Here is a 17,994-nt window from a genome sequence, read left to right as displayed (position 1 = left end):
TGGCTCCAGCCTCAGTTTCCCTGTGATCTAGAGGGGTTGGGCTTTGGTCTCCTAGGGCTGCTGAACTCACCTGGGGCCGGCAGAGGCTGGAGCGCCTGAGGCTGTTTCCCTGGGAGATGGGGCCTGTGTCCCGCTTCTGGCCAGCACAATTTGAGAACATTTGCTCTCCTGACCAACCAACGGCCCATCCCTCCTCCACCCTCAACCCCTTGCCATCCCCAAAGCAAACGAAGCTGATTGTCTTAGCTGGCCCTGTGGGTGCTGGCTGGGCGGCCGGCCGCAGGCCACAGGCGGAGGTGCCACCAGCCAGAGCCCCACCAGACACACAGGGCATTGTCCCTCGGTCAACAGCCCCTGGGCACCTCAGCCCAGCTCCTGGCCTGCCCCCACGCCCCTCACTGTCTGCCACTGCGCTAGGCTCAGCCAGCTGGGGGCCCAAGGCTCCCAGCTGATGACGAGCCCACCCACTCACTCCCCCAGCAGCCCCCAGTTGAGCTATAATTGCTTCGCTCCATCCTGTTGCTGCCATTTTCTCGGCGGCATCTGGGGTTCCGGGCGGGCAGCAGCTGCAGGCTGACCTTGCCGCTTGGCGGAATGGACTGGCCTCACAACCTGGTATGTGGAGCTTCCCTGCCGCACCCCCACCCCTTTTTAGAGCCCAAATATGTCAGTTTTTCTTTCCTATTGATTAATGGCTGCCTCTATTTGGTTTGGAATCTGCAGAGGCAACTTCTCTGTCTTCTCCCCCAGGACTAGAAAGAAACAAGAGACTGGTCACTGTAGCCATGGCCAGCAGTGCAGGCTCCTGAACGGGACTCAGCCGGGGCACACTGAAGCCTTTTCAGACCAGAGGCGTTTGGGGAGATCCCGGCAACCTCAGTCAGCGGGGTTTTTCCAAACAGACCTGGCTTCTGAGGTCCTGGCTGTGTGACCTTGGGCAAGTCCTTCTATTTCTCAGTGTCCCATCTGGAGAGTGAGGGAGGGGGACTTTGATTCTATTCTCTGTTTCTCCGAGTGGAGAGCCAGAGTTTAAGAATGCCCTGTGAGAAACTCTGATGAGAGAGCCTATTGTGAGGGAGACATTTTTTCTGCACTAGAATCTACGACCAAAAAGGAAGAATTTAGCAACTGGCATCTCTGTTGCAGATTTTGTGCCAGCAAATACCTCTGCCAAGAGGGGCTCTGCTGCAACTTGTTTCCTAGGGTCAAGACTTGCTGGGTAGCCTGGATAAAGCAGGCATGGGCTAGGGCTGTGGAGTGTGAGCTGAGGCATACAGGGAACATGTGGCGCCTATCTCAATTTAGGAGGAGTCAGAGGTGCCTCCATCCTGGGAGCTCTGCCTCACACGCAGGCACTGTCCCTTCTCTCTCTGGATTCCTGGGGAGTCTGGGTTCTGCCGGGCCTGAGTCCTCTTCCTTGTGAGCCAAAGGCTTTCCTGATGCTGTGGTGCTGGGAGGGAGAAGTGGATGGCAATGGGTGGGGTGTGTATGTGTGAGGAGGGCTTGGGGGATGACTGGAAGAGGGAAGGCTCAGGGGAGGAGGGCAGTGCAGGTGGACAGGACGTCCTTAGCCCACAACTTGCCCATCTTCCCAACTTCATCTCATCCCCTCTTCCTCCCACCCACTCTTAATCAACATTCCATTCCATTCAGCAAAGTTTTTCTTTCTTTCTCTTTCTTTCTTTCTCTTTCTTTCTTTCTTTCTTTCTCTTTCTCCTCCCTCCCTTCCTTCCAGACGGAGTCTCACTCTGTTGCCCAGGCTGCAGTGCAGTGGTGCAATCTCTGTTCACTGCAAGCTCCGCCTCCCAGGTTCACGCCATTCTCCTGCCTCAGCCTCCCGAGTAGCTGGGACTACAGGCGCCCGCCACCCCCCCCGGCTGTTTTTTTTTTGGCTAGTTTTTTTGTATTTTTAGTAGAGACGGGGTGTCACCGTGTTAGCCAGGATGGTCTCGATCGCCTGACCTTGTGATCCACCTGCCTCGGCCTCCCAAAGTGCTGGGATTACAGGCACAAGCCACTGCGCCCGGCCTCAGCAAAGTTCTTAACCAGTTCAAACCTCCTCTCTCATCTTCTCCAACCCACCCCTCCCACACCTGTAATACTTCAACTCCCTCAGCCCATAATACTTCAACTCCCTCAGCCCATGCCTGCCATGCCTCACCTGACAAGTCCCTTACCCAGAAAAGTTTCCCAGGCCATTGTCCCTGCACAGCTAAGCAGGAGGCCCCACTCTTCTCCAGCCACACCCTGAACGGGCCCATCCTGGACTTCTTGCTAGTGAGACCTGAGTGTTTGTCTTCTTGTTCACTGTCTTCCTTCTCAGACATAAATGACAGAAGGGCAGCGATGGGGACAGCCATTCATTTACTCAGCGAGTGTTCACTGAATGTGCTATGCAGACACGGGGGATATGACAGTGTGTGGAAACAGACACATGCTCTCACGGAGTCCATGCTGAGTTGGGCGCAGACACATAAAAGAATCGTACATACAAACTGTAAGACTGAAGTCATGCAAGAGGCGTGTGGGTTATGAGAGCCCAAGAAAGTCCAGAGACATCCCTAAGAAAGCAGCGCTAAAGCTGACACACGAGGGGTGGGAAGGTGTCCAGGAGGTGAAGAGGCAGAATGCTGCAGGCAGAGGCTGTGCAAAGTCCATGTGGCAGGAGGGAACATGCTGAGAGTAAGACTGAGAGAAGACCAGAGGCTGGAGCACAAAAGAGAGAGGAAACGGGGTAATTTGAGGAGGGAGAGCTGGGGGATGGTGGGCAGAGTCAGACTTGAGCCTGGGAGACCCCTAAGAGCACTGGGAAAGGACCATGGATCCCAAGTCTTGGCCCAGAAAGAGACTTGGCTCTCCTACCTTTGACCCGTGGCTTTCCTCCCCAGCTGTTCCTTCTTACCATTTCCATCTTCCTGGGGCTGGGCCAGCCCAGGAGCCCCAAAAGCAAGAGGAAGGGGCAAGGGCGGTCTGGGCCGCTGGCCCCTGGCCCTCACCAGGTGCCACTGGACCTGGTGTCACGGGTGAAACCGTACGCCCGCATGGAAGAGTATGAGAGGAACATCGAGGAGATGGTGGCCCAGCTGAGGAACAGCTCGGAGCTGGCCAAGAGGAAGTGTGAGGTCAACTTGCAGCTTTGGATGTCCAACAAGAGAAGCCTGTCTCCCTGGGGTTACAGGTAGGCTGGGCAGTGGTGGCAAGCTGTCTTTGGGGGGCGGGGGCCTTTCCCACGTCCCAGTCATTGTTAATGGTTAAGATCTCAGATTCAGAGGTCTGGGTGCTTGGGTTCGGATCCTAGCTCTGCCTCTTACTTGCCTGCGAGGCTTTGGCTAAATGGATTAGCCTTTCTGGGCCTCAGTTTCCTCGATGTAAATGGAGACAATAGTAGTACCTACTTCAGAGTCTTATTAAATGAGAAATCCATGCAGAGCACTGCCCTTATTGTTCCTCGAGTCTCCGTGGAAGTGCCTGCAAGGCTTTCCCCAGATGTCACTTCCTCTGCTCTGTGGGCCTCTGACGCCCTTCTCAGGTGTGGCACTTCCATGCATGTTCCCGTCTGTGTCTCATGCTGGACCTGGGCCTTCCCAGTGCCAGCATCAGAATCACCTAGGGATTCCCACGCCCAATCCAATCCTCCAGCAGCGAGGCCCAGAAAGTACTATTTCTTATAGCTCCACGTGGTCAGGGCGCACAGCAGGCTGTGATATGGGAATCAAGACCCACTGCCCTGGATAACGATGGTAGCAGCGTCCTCTCTTGGTTGTAGCTCCGCTTCCTCACTCAGTGCCTAACCCACAGAAAGGACCACAGATGAAGGAATGGGTTGACCCTGAGGTCCTCACTCACAAACCCAGGCCAGAGATTTTTCAGCCACATGACATACACCCTGAGACTTTAGAATAGTACTGTTCATCAGAACTTTCTGTGATGATGTAAAGCCAGTATGGTAGCCACTAGCCTCATGCGGCTACTGAGTACTTGACATGTGGCTACTGTGACTGAGGGATTAACTTTGATTTTTTTATTTTTTGTTTGAGACAGGGTCTCACTCTGTCACCCAGGCTGGAGTACAGTGGCATGGTCTCAGTTCACTGCAGCCTCTGCCTCCTGGGCTCAAGCAATCTTTCCACCTCAGCCTCCCAAGTAGCTGGGACCACACGCATGCACCACCATACCTGGCTAATGTTTTTATTTTTTATTTTTTGTAGAGATAGGATCTCACTATGTTGCCCAGGCTGGTCTCACACTCCTAAGCTCAAGCAATCCACCTGCCTTGGCCTCCCAAAGTGCTGAGATTACAGGCGTGAGCCACCATGCCCAGCCTGATTAACCTGACACATGAAACTAGTGGCTACTGCATTGAACAGTGCAGCTCCAGAATGTGACCATTGGAAGGGTCGGTAAAGATCCTCCAGAACGGAGCTTTTCACATCTGACTGTGCCCATGAACCACTCAGGGATCTGATAAAAATAATGCAGCTTCAGATTTAGGAGATTCTGCATTTCTAGCAAGCTCCCAAGCATAAGGTGATGCTAATGCTCTGTGTCCACAGGTCCAGTTCACCCACTTCCTTGTCCCGTATTTAGCAGGTGGGGAAACCGAGGTGCAGAAAAGGACAGGTCACAAAGCAATTCCCTGTATGTGAGGCTCCGTGAGAGCACCAGGAGGGAACTTGCCTGCTTTGTTCATCAATGAACACCTAAAATCTAGGACAGAACTGCTCATGTGGTGAGCATGTTAAGTGTTGAATAAATGGAGATTAAGTCAGAATAGAACCCAGACCTCCTGACTTCTTTGCCAGTGGAAATTAGGCATCAATAAAAATAATGCATTTTATTTCTGTGGATTAAGTTTCCCAACAATATAAACACAGTGGGGGTGGGGCAGGCAGAGGGAGGCCTAAGGCTCCTTCACGATCCCCACAGCATAACCTAGCGCTGGGGTGGGCATCTGGCTGCGTGAAAGAAGGAAGCTGGGTGACTGGTGACCTTGAAGCTGGATAACCTTGGGGCTCTCAACTTGCCTTCCATGATCTTCAGTTTCCTCACGTGGAACACGGAGTTGATTACTGCCTTTCCTCCAGCCCAACACAGTCTTGCTGTGGAAATTAAAACTTTGATTAGGCAAGGCAGGGGTGTGGGGTATGGGTGCTGACTGCCCCTTTCCTGATCACCTTCCGCTCTGCTCTTTCTCCTGCTCCCTACAGCATCAACCACGACCCCAGCCGTATTCCCGCAGACCTGCCGGAGGCACGGTGCCTGTGTCTGGGCTGCGTGAACCCCTTCACCATGCAGGAGGACCGCAGCATGGTAAGCGTGCCGGTGTTCAGCCAGGTGCCTGTGCGCCGCCGCCTCTGCCCGCCACCGCCCCGCACGGGGCCTTGCCGCCAGCGTGTGGTCATGGAGACCATTGCTGTGGGCTGCACCTGCATCTTCTGAAGCACCTGGCCCAGAAGCCAGGCCAGCAGCCTTCCACCATCCTCCCTGCACCTTTGTGCCAAGAAAGGCCTATGAAAAGTAAACACTGACTTTTGAAAGCAAGACTTTGGGTCTGCTTCTTGTGGCTTCAAAGTCAAAACCAGGGTCAGGGTAGGAGGTTCCTGGGAGGTAGATTTCAGATTAATATAAAGGAGGATTTTTTCCTCACTCTGAGTTCTCCAAGGTTCTGAGTTTCATCACTCTGAGTTCTGAGGTGGCCTATTAGAAAATAATGTGGTCACCTCTACCACTTAGGGCCATCGTGTGTTTCCTTTATTTATTTGAGATAGGGTCTCACTCTGTCGCCCAGGGTGGAAGTGGCCCAGTCACAGCTTACTGCAGCATCAGCCTCCCCGGGCTCAAGGGATACTCCCACCTCAGCCTCTCAAGTAGCTGGGACTACGGGTGTGTGCCACTCCACCAAGCTAATTTTTGTCCTGTTTGTAGATACGGGGTTTCACCATGTTGCCTAGGCTGACCTTCAACTCCCGGGCCTCTTTGCAGATCAGACTTCAGCCCGCCTCAGCCTCCCAAAGTGTTGGGATTACAGGTGTGAGCCACCACGCCTGGCCCATGTGTTTCCTTTAATCTGGGTATATAAGTCTGTATTTCAACCATGTTAATGTGACTTGGTTGCTATAACCAATATAGGAGTTAACAAGAGTTAACTCTACCCACTTAAGGGTCACTGGAAACAAGCTCTTTTGAAGCAGGGAGCTCCCCATCTCTGAAAGTGTCAAGTTAAAGCCAAGCTTCTTAAAGGTATTATGGAGCAGACACCTGCTCTGGTTGGAGGAGATGATCTAAAGTATTTTTCAGCTCTGAGATTTCTCTGCAGATCAGACTTAGACCCAAAGAAAGGCTTCCAGGTTGCCAAAGAGCAGGTGCTTTTCACCTGGGATTGTGCATCCTTGAAATTTTTATGCATGTACTTTTTCGGAGCTGAGGATTCCTGGTTTTGAACAGACACTCTTAAGTTGAGAAGTGTCATCATTCTTCCAGCCCTGTCCAAATCTCCTGGGAGCATCAGAATCTCCTGGAGGGATGGTTAAAACAGCTTGCGGGGCCCCACATCTAGAGGTTCTGATTCAGGTGGAGGCTGATACTTTGCATTTTTTTGCAGTGTTTTTCTTGCATTTCTGATATATAAATGGTGGTTCCCAGGTGATGCTGGTGCTGCTGGTCTGGACACTGGCTTATATTAAGATACTCTGCTGATCAAAAATGGCAGTGTGCTGGCTTACTCCTGTCATACCAGCACTTTGGGAAGCTGAGGCAGGCGGATTTCTTGAGCCTCAGGAATTTGAGACCAGCCTGAGAAGCATGGCAAAACCTTGTCTCTACAAAAAAATACAAAAATTAGCCCAGCATGGTGGCACGTGCCTGTAGTCCCAGCTGTTAGAGAGGCTGAGGTGGAAGGATCACTTGAGCCTAGGGAGGTTGAGGCTGCAGTTAGCCATGACTGTGCCACTGCACTCCCCCCTAGGTGACAGAGTGAGACTGTTAAAATAAAAAAAAAACAAAAGCCAGAAACAGCAGTGTGGACTGATATATCCTAAAGTCCATGCTGTGCTGACTCGTGACCCCTGGATGCAATTCCCCACTTCCCCCTTTGTCCCCTAGCAATTCAATCCTCCCCCTGGGCCCTCTAACCCCTGCAGCAAATCCCAAATCAGCTGTTGTAGGGTCTAAAAATACCTTCTCTCCCACAAGACAGCTGAGGGGCTCAGACTATATTGAGGGTAAGAATAGCTAGCACTTTAGAGTTAACTTTAATAAAAGGGCCAATGGCCCAGGACAGGAATACTTGGCTTGGCTGCTCTAACTTTAGTGCTTAAAGCAGTTTTAGCTCTGAATGTCTTAAGGGTCTAATTCATGAAAGGCCAATGATTAGGTATGTGCCTGCCTGGGGTGGTAAGTAACTTACCTTTTTTGGTATTGTTCTAGAGTGGATACTGGTTAAAATTACCCCAGGAAGCTTCGGCTGGGTTCCAGACACATGGAAAACAGACTTCCTGTGCCAGCGCATGCTGATCCCTTCAGCAGCCGCTTCTCCACCCTTGGGGCTGCTCTCCATGTCTTAAGACTTAGCCCCACATGAAGGGCCAACAGCTTCCAAGCCCTTTTTGTGTGGGAAGAATTGAGCTGCAGGAGGGTTGCTTGTAGGCCTGGGAGACCCTAGGTGCTCTGGGGCATAGGGGCTGGTGGGGAAACCCCTCATGGTGGTAGGAGGGAGGTGTCTTACTTCTACCCAAGCATCAGGAGCCCCCAAATGCTCCATAAACACCAGCTACCTTCATACGGATGATGCCTTTTCCTTCTTTTGGGCTTTAGATTCCTCATCTGTGAAATGAACAAGTGGGATTTGGGGATCTCCAGGGTCTTTTCCAGGCTTACCATTCTGTGACTTAGAAGCTTGGCCTTGGTGGCTGGGCTGGCCACTGCCGGAGCTCCGAATCCCAGCTGGCTCTTTCCATGCTCCCAGTTTAAAGGCAGCAGCAGGAAGCTCAGATCCATTGGAGAGCTGGCTCTACACAGCACCCTGGAACTTCCTTTGGTCTGAGTCTAAGTGTGTTTCACGTTTGCCTCCTCTAGCAAGAAGCTCGCACTCCACAAGACAAGGAACTTATCCCTTGCTCAGCGCTGCACCTCCAGCACTTGGCAGTGTCCAGTGCGCATAGGGGTGCCGTGTTTGAATGAGTGCACAGACGCCTCTAGGGGGAGCCCAAGATCTGCCTCCTGCTTCCCTCTATTACGCCTTCATAGGTGGGTCAGAGCAAAGAATTCCTTACCAACTTCCCTGGTTCGCCACTGCCAATCACCCACCCCCATTCTACCCTCTACAGCTGCCCCTTATCCCCCAAAGTCCTGAAATTTTGCTTGGGTCACCTGCTCCAGGAGGCAGAGTTCCCATGAAGGGTATTAAACGTCTACTGTGCTGCATCCAGGACTGAGGATGTGTGGCCCTTTTCCTGTTTTGTTTGGCTGTCTTTGCAAATGCTCTCTTCTTCCAGGGGTCCGTGAGCTGCTGGGGGCTTATGTCCAGGCCTGAGAAGGCTGGGGTGAGCCCCGGGGCAAAGGCTTCCTGTTGGTTCTCATTTCTGGAATCTGTCCTTTCCTCCCTGCCTCCAAGGAATCAGGTTTGGGCTTGGGGAGGCAGGGAGTGTGGGCATTTTGGCTGGCTTTGGTTCTGAGCTGTTTGGGCCTACTCAGGTAAAGGAGGTTTCTGAAGGACATAGCCAGTTCCAATGCAGTCATGCTTGGGCATGGAGCCAAAGTCCAGCCAAGGACTGAGGATCGAATGTTAAAACTGCCTTGGTTTGTGTCTTCTGTGCACATATTCTCTGTAGGGATGCAAGGGAGGGGGTGGTTATCAGGGGTAAGTTTTGTATTGTCCAGTGCTGGGTCAATATCAATTATTAATTACACCATGACAGCGCATGCCATCCTCATTTCAAACAGACCATGAAAAGATACCATTACACACTTCGATTTCACTGGACTTGAGAGCTCCATTTGCATGTGGCTGACATTGTGCCTCTCTCTTTCCAATACCCTTTCCCCCTTTGACCTTGAAGTTTGGATGAGACCACTTCTGCTCCAGGGATAGGACCTGACTGCTCTAAGCCAATCAGCTTAATCTCACACGCTCCCTGCCTGCACTATAGTTACTGGTTTTGTATCTGAATCCCAAGCCAATCAGCATGTGGCATTCCCTTGACCACAGGAATTGGTTCGGGGTGGTCCAACAGGCCGAGCCCAAAATCTGGTTCATTGCTTACGAGAGAAGACCTTCTCTTCCTGGGAGCTGTTGGCAGCCATCTTTGACCACGAGAGAAATCATGGAACTGTGAGATTGCACAGTGCTCTATGCCTAGACTTTAAAGCCATGATAACAAAAACTTCTTATTGCTTAGGTCAATGTTTTCTACTTCTTCATCAAAAGTCTTCTTACTTGGCTGGGGGCGGTGGCTCACATCTATAATCACAGCACTCTGGGAGGCTGGGGCAGGTGGATCACCAAGGCTAGGAGTTTAAGACCAGCCCAGCCAACATGATGAAACTCCATCTCTACTAAAAATACAAAAAACTAGCCAGGCGTGGTGGCAGGTGCCTATAATCCCAGTTACTTGGGAGGCTGAGGCACGAGAATTGCTTGAACCCAGGAGATGAAGACTGCAGTGAGCCAAGATCACGCCATTGCACTACGGCCTGGAGAACAAGAATGAAACTCTGTCTCCAAAAAAAAAAAAAAGTCTTCTTACTGATGTGTCAGTTTCATAATTTCTATAGTTATCAGTAAGTGCACACTACTTGTACTTTCTTTCACTGCCATTACCATCACCCCGGCACAGTAAAAACCACCTCAGTAAAAACCAGCCAGTTTGGGCCTCCACCAACTGGAAGGGTATTTTGCCCCTGCATTTGGCAGTGTTGTTACTCTGGGCACCCAGGCCCTTTCCCTAAAGCCTGACTTAGCAAGTCTGGTAGGACTTCAGCATCTGCATCTTTCTCAAGGCTCCCTCCCCTTCCCCAGGAGATACTAATGTAGTGGTTGGTCCCTGGGCACCTAAGACTTAGCTCTTCCATTACAGAAAAGAACAGGTCCAAAAGGAATGAAAAGGGCTTTTACTTTCTTTTCTAAAACAAGTGATTTTTAAGGGTTTGTAGAAAAAGCAAAGCAAAGCATAATTCTCCTCTTACTTCAAGCTAGTGTCTCATGAGAAAGTACCAGGGTAACCTCTGAAGAATCCTACCCTAACACCTTCTTTTCTTTTTCTTCTGCTGGAATGAACATCTAGGGGTGAAATATGACTGCTCCCTACCCATCTGGGGACTTGTCTTCTTTATATTGTTGCATTCCTCAATCTTTGCATGAGGAAGAGAATGGTTAATTCCTGTAGGTGAAAAAGAAAAGCTTCCCTCTTCCTACAGCCTCGCATGTTTCTCTTTTCCCACTGGTTGCCAGGAAGCTTGGAAATACAGTGACGACTGTTCAGGCACATGTCTCTTCCTTGGGTCCTATCACAGTCATCTCCTCCTACATGCAGTGATGTTGACAGGCTTCGAGACGGTGACTAGTGAGTTCTGAACTAGGTGCCTCAAGCGTAGCAAGTCCACAGTGAACAGGTGCTATGATCATTTCTTAGGTTTTCTGATCTTCCCTTCTACTTTATTTGTAACCATCTGGTTGTAAATGTTTCATTGTAGTTTGCCTCAATTGACTGTCCATTGTGGGAGTAGGTAGTGAAAAAAATAGTAATAAAATTAAACTCACAGTTCTCTGCCTTACATTCCCTCCCGCAGTCTTCTGGTTTCTAGCTAAAAAACCAAGTCTGAAGCACCTTGTGAAGACGAACTTTTTTCTTCTTAAAAAAAAATAAATAACACAAATATACTGGCTTGGATTTCCTTCCCTTTTCTTACTTTCCCCCTTCAAAAAAAGCAGCAGCCACCACCGTGTGGACCCTTAAGATAGGCAGACAGTAGGCCACCTGGACCCACACTGGAGGGAAAAGACACTTGATACACGAGGGGTCAGAAAGAGGCCTGGTGGGTGAGCATGGCTTATTCAGTCCTGGGCTGCTGTGGGGTGTGATCCATTTTCAGTGGGGGATGAAAGTTCCCAGGCTCTCCCCAGAGCCCTCACAGTTCAGTCTTGACCTTGTGCATCAAATCTTTTTGATCAATCTTATCTAGGTCCTGGTACCAGCGGTTGTAAGCCAGCAAGGCCACATTCTTGGCAGCCACGGCCATCACCTCCACGGAGCTGGCCGCCCACTCCAGGGCATTGAGGTAGAAGAGCTGGTCATGGAGTGCGAACCTCGGGAGCGTGGGGCGGGAGCCATAGAGGGGATGGGCCTGCCACTCAGCTGTCTGCACTGAGTAATAGGAACGGAAGAGGGTCTTCAGCTGGGTCCGAAAGAGTGGCTTGGGGGACTGGACTCGCCAAACAGCTGCCTCCTGGGGCTGCTTTCGCCGGAAGCTGGCAGAGATGTTGACAGGGCAGATGTTGTCCAGAGTGCAGAAGAAGCTGGGGAAATCTGTGGTAAGGATGTTCGCAAACGGGAAAAGCTTAGGGTCTGGGAAACCGAAGTAGGAAGAGTTGAGGTAGCCGTGGACCAAGGAGACGACGGTGGGCTGGAAAGAGCCCTGCAGGTCATCAATGGGCGGGTGGAAGCCTGCAAACGTTAAGTTGCTGCTGCTGTTGTCCAGGTGCAGGGGGGTGGCAATGACCACGATGTCATAGAAGTCAGAGCTGTTGCCTACCTCATTCTCATACGCCACCTGGTACAGGGCTTTCCCCTCTGGAAACAAAAGAGCACAAAAGTCAACTTTCCTTTGGCTTCTACCCACTGAACTCCCTACTGGGGCCCAGCATTGAGGTTCTACTCCAGGTGCAGCGGGGCTGTCTAGATAGTGGGTCCTGGCCTCTCCATGCTGATGCGGCTGCAGAGGAAGCAAGGGGCATGGAGTCAGGAGACTCAGTTTCTGCTCTGCTTCTGCCACTGGCCAGCTGGGAGGCTTGGGCAAGGCTATCATTCGAAGTCCTCATTTGTCAACAGAAAAAGGCTGGGTTGATAGAAGTCTCAGTTTTCTGGCTCTGACATTTGAATTGGGAAAACAGCACCCTCTAGTGTCACTGGCTGGGTTGGGGCTTCTCAATGCTTTTTCGGACATACTCCCCAGGGGGATCACAGACCAGAGCTGAGGTACAAAAGAGGCAGAAGTGTCTGTCCACTCGCTGGGAATGGCACACCTGCCCGCTCCTGCCCTGTCTACTCACCTGTGCTGTGCAGGGTCACAGAGGTCACTGTGGCATGGATCACATTGGCCTTGGTGAGCTTCAGCAAACCGGAACAAACCAGCTTATTGCCTCCTTCCACAGACCACAGGCTGCCTTGGGCCCCGGCTAGTGACATGGCTCCTGGACAAAGCGGGAAGGGGGTGCTGATAGGTTGTCAGGGCCGTGGGGCGGGAGGGCTGGGGAGTCCAGTACTATTCGACTGTGCCTCCCTGCCAGAGCAAAACTCTCCCAACCACGGGCGTGGGGAGATGGCAAACATACAAGTAAGTACAACGAAGTGCACAACGCTATGGGGGAAAGACACTGTGCTCAATGAAAGAGCCAAATTCCACAGACCATATATTGTGAGGTCTATTCTGTGCAGAATGCCCAGACTAGGCAAATCCTCAGAAACAGAAAGCAGATCTGTAGCTGCCCAGGGCTGGGAGGCTGGGGGGTGTTGGGGAAGTGAGGGCTAAAGGACAAGAGGTTTCTTTTTGGGATGATAAAAATGTCCTAAAATTGACTGTGGTGATGGTTTGAGAACTCCGAATGTGCTAAAAACCACTGAATTGTGCAATTTAAATGGGTGAATTATGTGGTATGTGAATTCTATATATCTCTACACAAAAATGCTGTGAAGGAGACACACAAGAAAGAGTGGGCAGAGAAGCCACCCTGAGGGGACACTGAGGCAGGGCCTGAAGGCTGAGAAGGAGCCAGCATGTACAGAGCCAGATGAACAGTATCGAGGGTACAAGGGAGGTGCTTGTTATTGTAAACCTTTGCATCCGTTTAACAAATATATCCTAAGTGTCTAGTATGACCTAGGCACTGTTCTGTGTTTGCAACGTATCAGGGAACAACAGACAAGGATTCCTGCTCTTGTGAAGCCTGCATTCTCCACTCTTGTGGTCTGTGCTAGCAGACACTGAGCTACACACAGGCCCAGCCACCTCCATGAAGAGCTGGGAACAGGAGGTGCTCTAACAGTGGCTCAAAGGCCTCAACAGGGCAGTTCTTGAAACCAAAGTGCAGAGAGCAGAGCATTATCTCAGCTCTAACATTTACATGCATGCAAGGGATTGAGGCAATTGGGAGTGGTAGAAACACACTGGACCTGTGACCTGAGTCTTGCTTTCACTGTCTGTGAAGTGGGGTGATACTATCTCCTGCCAGTTCACGGCCAGTGCCAGAATCAGATAGGATGGGGCAGCAGAGTGCCTATGTAACTGTAATGAGCTGGATAAAGGCGAGGTTATCATGGGGACCCCCAGCCCATTCTGAGCACCTTGGGTGGAGGAGGGGCAGGTAGGCAGGTCAAGGGTTGGATGCTCACCTGCAAAGGCGGGCATCGCTGCTGACTGGCCATAGCTGGCCCGCAGGACAGCAGAAACGACGTCATCAATAAAGCGCTGTGTGACGCCCACCTGCAGCAGGGACTCGGCCACAGAGTGCTGGGTCATGTTGACAAAGGTGGACTCCCCCAGTGAGTAGAGCAGCTCCTCCACACCCGAGAAGGCATAGCCATGGGCCTGGTACTTATAGATCCTAGAAGACACATAGAACTGGAGTCCTTGCGCAGGAAGGCTTTTTGCCTGACCACCTGCCCCTGGGTCACAGTGCCTGGGAGGCCCACCAGGAACCCATCACTTCCTCTACATGGAGCAGTGGCAGAGGAGGCTGGTTATGTTCCCTGGCACCTTTTCTCTGGCTGTGGCAGGCCTGCCCCACCTAAAGGGAGTGTGGAGGTATGGAATCCTTCTAGGCCTGGCTTTACATCACAGCTATGCTGCAATAACAACTGTATCAATGCTCTGAGCCACTCCCTGCCTGAGGTCATAGTTCATAACCCTTTCTTCCCCCAGCTGGGACTGCCAGGCTGTGGGCTACGGCCCACCCCTGCTGACACATCTCCTTCTCCAACAGCATCAGCTGTGCCACAGCTTCTAGGACCCGATGGCATGTTGCAACTTCATGCCGATACTGTCACCTTCTCTGCCAGTCCAGCCTGTCCTCTCCTCTGGCTTGATCTGACAGGGCTCCCCCTCACCCCCGGCTCATGTCCTGTCGCTCTATCAGTCATGCAATCTCACTAGCATGGATTGGAACCACTGATGAATTTCCTGACTGGAAGGCCTTTGAAATGTTGCCCATTCTAGGGCTTCTTTTGTAAATATGTTGAGTTTGGTTATCAACAGGACACCAGATGGAGTGTCCAGAAAGTAGAAATGTGGGTCTGGAAGTGAAGAGGAAACTAGGGCTGAGAGGGAGAAGTCATCTCCCATAAAACGCAGAAGTCAACATTATTGGTCTGGATATAATTGACAAGGGAGAAAAACATCAGAAAGAGAGGTACGGAAATAAGCTTCGGGTGACATCTGGAGAATATAAGGAAGAAGTGCTATAAACAGCAGAGTTATAGAATGGGAAGGGAGTGGAGAAATGCCAGGAACCAGGGAAGGAGGGCACATGCCACACTTGAGTGTCTGACAGTGAAGGGAGGCACACAGTGATGGGGTCCGGGGAGCAGCCCCTGCACCTTAGGCTGGAAGCAGTGAGCACCTTCGGGAGGGACTTTGGGGAAAGGTGAAGTGACAGCTTGGTGAGTGAATCAACAGGGAGAGAACAGACCACTTGCCCTCCATATCTGGGACCAAAGGTGATGGGGAGGGGGCTGGAGCCCAAGGATAGGAGGAGTGGTGAAGAAAGGTGTTTATTCTAGATGGAAAAATGAGGACAACAAAATTTGCAAATGAGTGGTCCACAGGCTGCATCTGTCCTACAGATGTGTTTCATTTGGCTTACAAGATGAATTGGTTGCAAATGTTGAAAAACTGAAAGTTTTCACATACAACTCTGGATTTCTAGCTTCTTCTGAAAAGTGAGTAGATCTAGCCACATGAGGTGGGCATTGTACACGGCTGGCTGCAGACGGCTGCTGTGGAGGGCTGGCTGCCTCCTTCAGAGGGGGCCTTGTTCTGCTCTTTTCCACCTGCTGATTCAATGACTCACATCCCAGTTCAGCCCTTGTTAAGTGACTGCGTTTGCAACCCACGCTTTTATTAGCATCAGTGTAGCAGAGGGTAAGAAAATGAGTGTCAGTGTGACAATATTAGGGAGACCATTACTGCATGAAATATGGCCACTCCTCACGCCAGGGGCTTGCTCTGAGCCTGCACTGAATTGTGCTGGCTCAATTCAGCAAGGACCTTTTCCTTTTTCACAATGTACAGTCAAGCTGGTTCCTCCCCCACCTCTTCTTGGTCCCCCTGGAACGCCATCCCCATAGCTCCGCTAGCCCTACCTCATGAACTTCTCCATGACCTCCTCCACCCACATCTGCAGCCTCAGGAAGCTGATGCCGTAGTGCCACCAGAGGCGGAAGAGGTTCAGCAGGTACCAGTCAGTCTCCTCTAGCACGAAATGCTCCCCACCGAAGATGGCGCTCCTGCCCACCACCTCACGCCGGTGCCTCAGCCCTGCAGAGACAAAGAGGAGGCCCTCAGGTTCCCTCCAAGACTTGGGGCCTTCTTGACGCAAATGGACTGCTCCATGAAAGGAAACGCAAACACTATGGTTTGTTCATTTGTGCTGCTTGTTTATAAACAGTAAACAGATGCACTGGGAAAATGTTTGGACTACCTAGTCAATAAAAACATGAAAATGAAAATAATGTGACATTTTACATTTTTTTCCCCCAAGACGATCCACAAGTGAGGGAAATTCAGATTTTATCCCAGAATATCCAGGGGCTGAGAGCCACTGGGCTTGTTCTGAGATGGTGGCCTTGGGCTCTGAGATCACACTGAAGTTATCCTAGCTCCTTACAGCCATCCTGCACTCTGCAACTTGACAGAGCAGTGGACTCCTAAATACAGATAGAGCTGTTATGACTTGTTCCTTCCCCACGCCCACATACTACACACACTGCTCTCCACTTTAACAGTACACTATATCTTGGAGATTGTCCTATATCTGGGCATAAAGACTTCCCCATTCTGACTGCTGAACAGCCTATTGTGTAGTTATACAATAATTTGTTTAACCCCAGGTCCTAGTGGATAGGCAGGATACTTTCAGCCTTCTGCTATTACAAACAATGCTGTAATGAATAACTTGGGATCTGTGCTACTGTGCACATCTGTAAGACCACCTGTAGCATCACTTCTGAGAAGTGGAGTTTCTGCATTAAACAGAATGTGTATTTGACAGATGCTGCTGGGTTTGAATCCCACCTTTCTTGCTGTAATGGCTTTAGCTTAAATCTATACATTTTCTGAGCCTCAGCTGCCTTAAGAGGAGACATAACACTCATCTTGCAGGTTGGTAAGGGGGATCTGAGGTAATGCCTACCTACCACCCAGAAGGTGCCCGGCAAGTACCAGCATGTGGAAGGTGATATAATCACGATTATTTAGAGGCAGCAAATTGACAGGGAAAGAAACCGGCCTAGGAGTCAAACCTGAGTTCTAATCCCGGCTCTGCAACTAACTCACTGTGTAACCTCAGGCAAGTTCCTTCCCCTCTCTTGTCTCTGTTGCTCCATCTGTAAAATGAGGAGATTGGGCCACATGACCTTCCGGCCTTGACGGTCTGGGAAGTCTGAGAAGGGCCCAGTGCTGTCACCAGCCCCAGGGCGCTGGGCACTGGGGCCCCAGGACTGACCACTCACCCAGCAGCTTGACGAAGTCCTGCATGTGCAGGCTCAGGGAGTGGAAGGAGGCAGCCCCGCTCTCGTAGTGCTGCTTGTTGACTGAGATGGTGGCCAGGCGGCCACCCACGGTTCCCTTCTCATACACATCGATCTGCACCCGAGGTCCAAAGTGTTGCTGGAGGAAATGGGCCACGGCAGAGCCCCCGATCCCGGCCCCAACCACCGCTGTTAGCAGGCCCGGGAGGTAGGGAAGGAGAGAGACAGAACATGAGAGTGAGAGGCTGCAGTTCACACTGTATCCTCCTGCACTGGTGGTTCCCAGGTGCTTAAATTTCATAGGCTTATGACATTTCCAAAAGGAAATCTGCAGACTGAGTTGTCAGTAGAGCTATCAATAAGCAAAGGCAAACCTGAAAACTGCCACCTACTATACCTTCATTTCATAAAGAAAAAGGTATTTCAGTAGCAAAAGACCAGCAAAGAATACTGAAAGTCAGGATGACCAATTAAAGAGAATAAATTTAGTTTTATATAAAACTTACTACCTTGCTTCTAATTTTCTTATTTCACTATGAATCGTTAAAAGTTACTGACCAGTTCTGTTCCGTGATCAGTGTTTGGAAACCTTGCCTTAATCCAGGGATTGGCAAACTACAGCCTGCAGGCCAAATTCAGGCAGATGTCTGTTTTTGCAAACTAAAGTTTTATTGGAACACAGTCATGTTGCTCTTTCAATTACTGTCTATGACTGTTTTCATTTTAGGCAGAGTTGAGTAGCTGCAACAGAGACTTCATGGCCTGAAAAGCCTAAAATATTTACTCTCTGGCCATTTACAGAAAAAGCATACCAACTCCTGGTCTAGTCCAACCTATTACTGGACACTGAAATCATCTCTGTGTCTGTGTTTGTGAAGACTGGAATGCATCTGACAGACGTGGTGGTTCACACCTGTAATCAAAACACTTTGGAAGGCTGAGGTGGGGGCAGATCACCTGAAGTTGAGAGTTCGAGACCAGCCTGACCAACCCTGTCTCTACTAAAAATACAAAATTAGCTGGGCGTGGTGGTGCA

General features: G+C 50.8%; 2 protein-coding genes across 3 annotated transcripts; one reads left to right on the top strand and one right to left on the bottom strand.

The window, feature by feature from the left end:
- Positions 1-549: 549 nt before the first annotated feature.
- Positions 550-5,541, top strand: IL17B (interleukin 17B). Its single transcript, XM_011931530.1, has 3 exons — positions 550-615; positions 2,889-3,178; positions 5,208-5,541. Exons 1-3 carry the CDS (start codon positions 595-597, stop codon positions 5,437-5,439), a joined length of 543 nt encoding a protein of 180 aa, XP_011786920.1. The 5' UTR covers positions 550-594; the 3' UTR covers positions 5,440-5,541.
- Positions 5,542-10,086: 4,545 nt separating this feature from the next.
- PCYOX1L (prenylcysteine oxidase 1 like) lies at positions 10,087-17,720 on the bottom strand. 2 transcript variants are annotated; one of them, XM_011931528.1, is made up of 5 exons: positions 16,941-17,720; positions 15,573-15,747; positions 13,605-13,816; positions 12,266-12,406; positions 10,087-11,786 (listed from the first exon to the last, which is right to left on the bottom strand). In XM_011931528.1, the coding sequence occupies exons 1-5, from the start codon at positions 17,257-17,259 to the stop codon at positions 11,125-11,127; spliced, it is 1,509 nt and encodes a 502-aa protein (XP_011786918.1). In that variant the 5' UTR covers positions 17,260-17,720; the 3' UTR covers positions 10,087-11,124. The 2 variants fall into 2 exon arrangements, with proteins under 2 accessions (XP_011786918.1, XP_011786919.1); XM_011931529.1 differs by having other exon boundaries at positions 10,092-11,786; positions 13,605-13,639.
- Between the last annotated feature and the right edge of the window lie 274 nt (positions 17,721-17,994).

The sequence above is a fragment of the Colobus angolensis genome, unplaced genomic scaffold, assembly GCF_000951035.1.
Source record: "Colobus angolensis palliatus isolate OR3802 unplaced genomic scaffold, Cang.pa_1.0 Scaffold90, whole genome shotgun sequence".
NCBI classification, from domain to species: Eukaryota; Metazoa; Chordata; class Mammalia; order Primates; family Cercopithecidae; genus Colobus; species Colobus angolensis.
Note: the sequence above shows the minus strand (reverse complement) of the source record. Positions and strands in the feature narration are given on the sequence as shown.

Excerpts from the sequence above, each read along its gene's own strand:
- IL17B (XM_011931530.1), top strand. The coding sequence starts at position 595 with ATGGACTGGCCTCACAACCTG. Across the intron at positions 616-2,888 it reads TGGACTGGCCTCACAACCTG|CTGTTCCTTCTTACCATTTC; the intron begins GTATGTGGAGCT and ends TTTCCTCCCCAG. Across the intron at positions 3,179-5,207 it reads CTGTCTCCCTGGGGTTACAG|CATCAACCACGACCCCAGCC; the intron begins GTAGGCTGGGCA and ends TGCTCCCTACAG.
- PCYOX1L (XM_011931528.1), bottom strand. The coding sequence starts at position 17,259 with ATGAAATTTAAGCACCTGGGAACCACCAGTGCAGGAGGATACAGTGTG. Across the intron at positions 15,748-16,940 it reads GGACTTCGTCAAGCTGCTGG|GGCTGAGGCACCGGCGTGAG; the intron begins GTGAGTGGTCAG and ends TTGTCTCTGCAG. Across the intron at positions 12,407-13,604 it reads AGCGATGCCCGCCTTTGCAG|GAGCCATGTCACTAGCCGGG; the intron begins GTGAGCATCCAA and ends CGCTTTGTCCAG.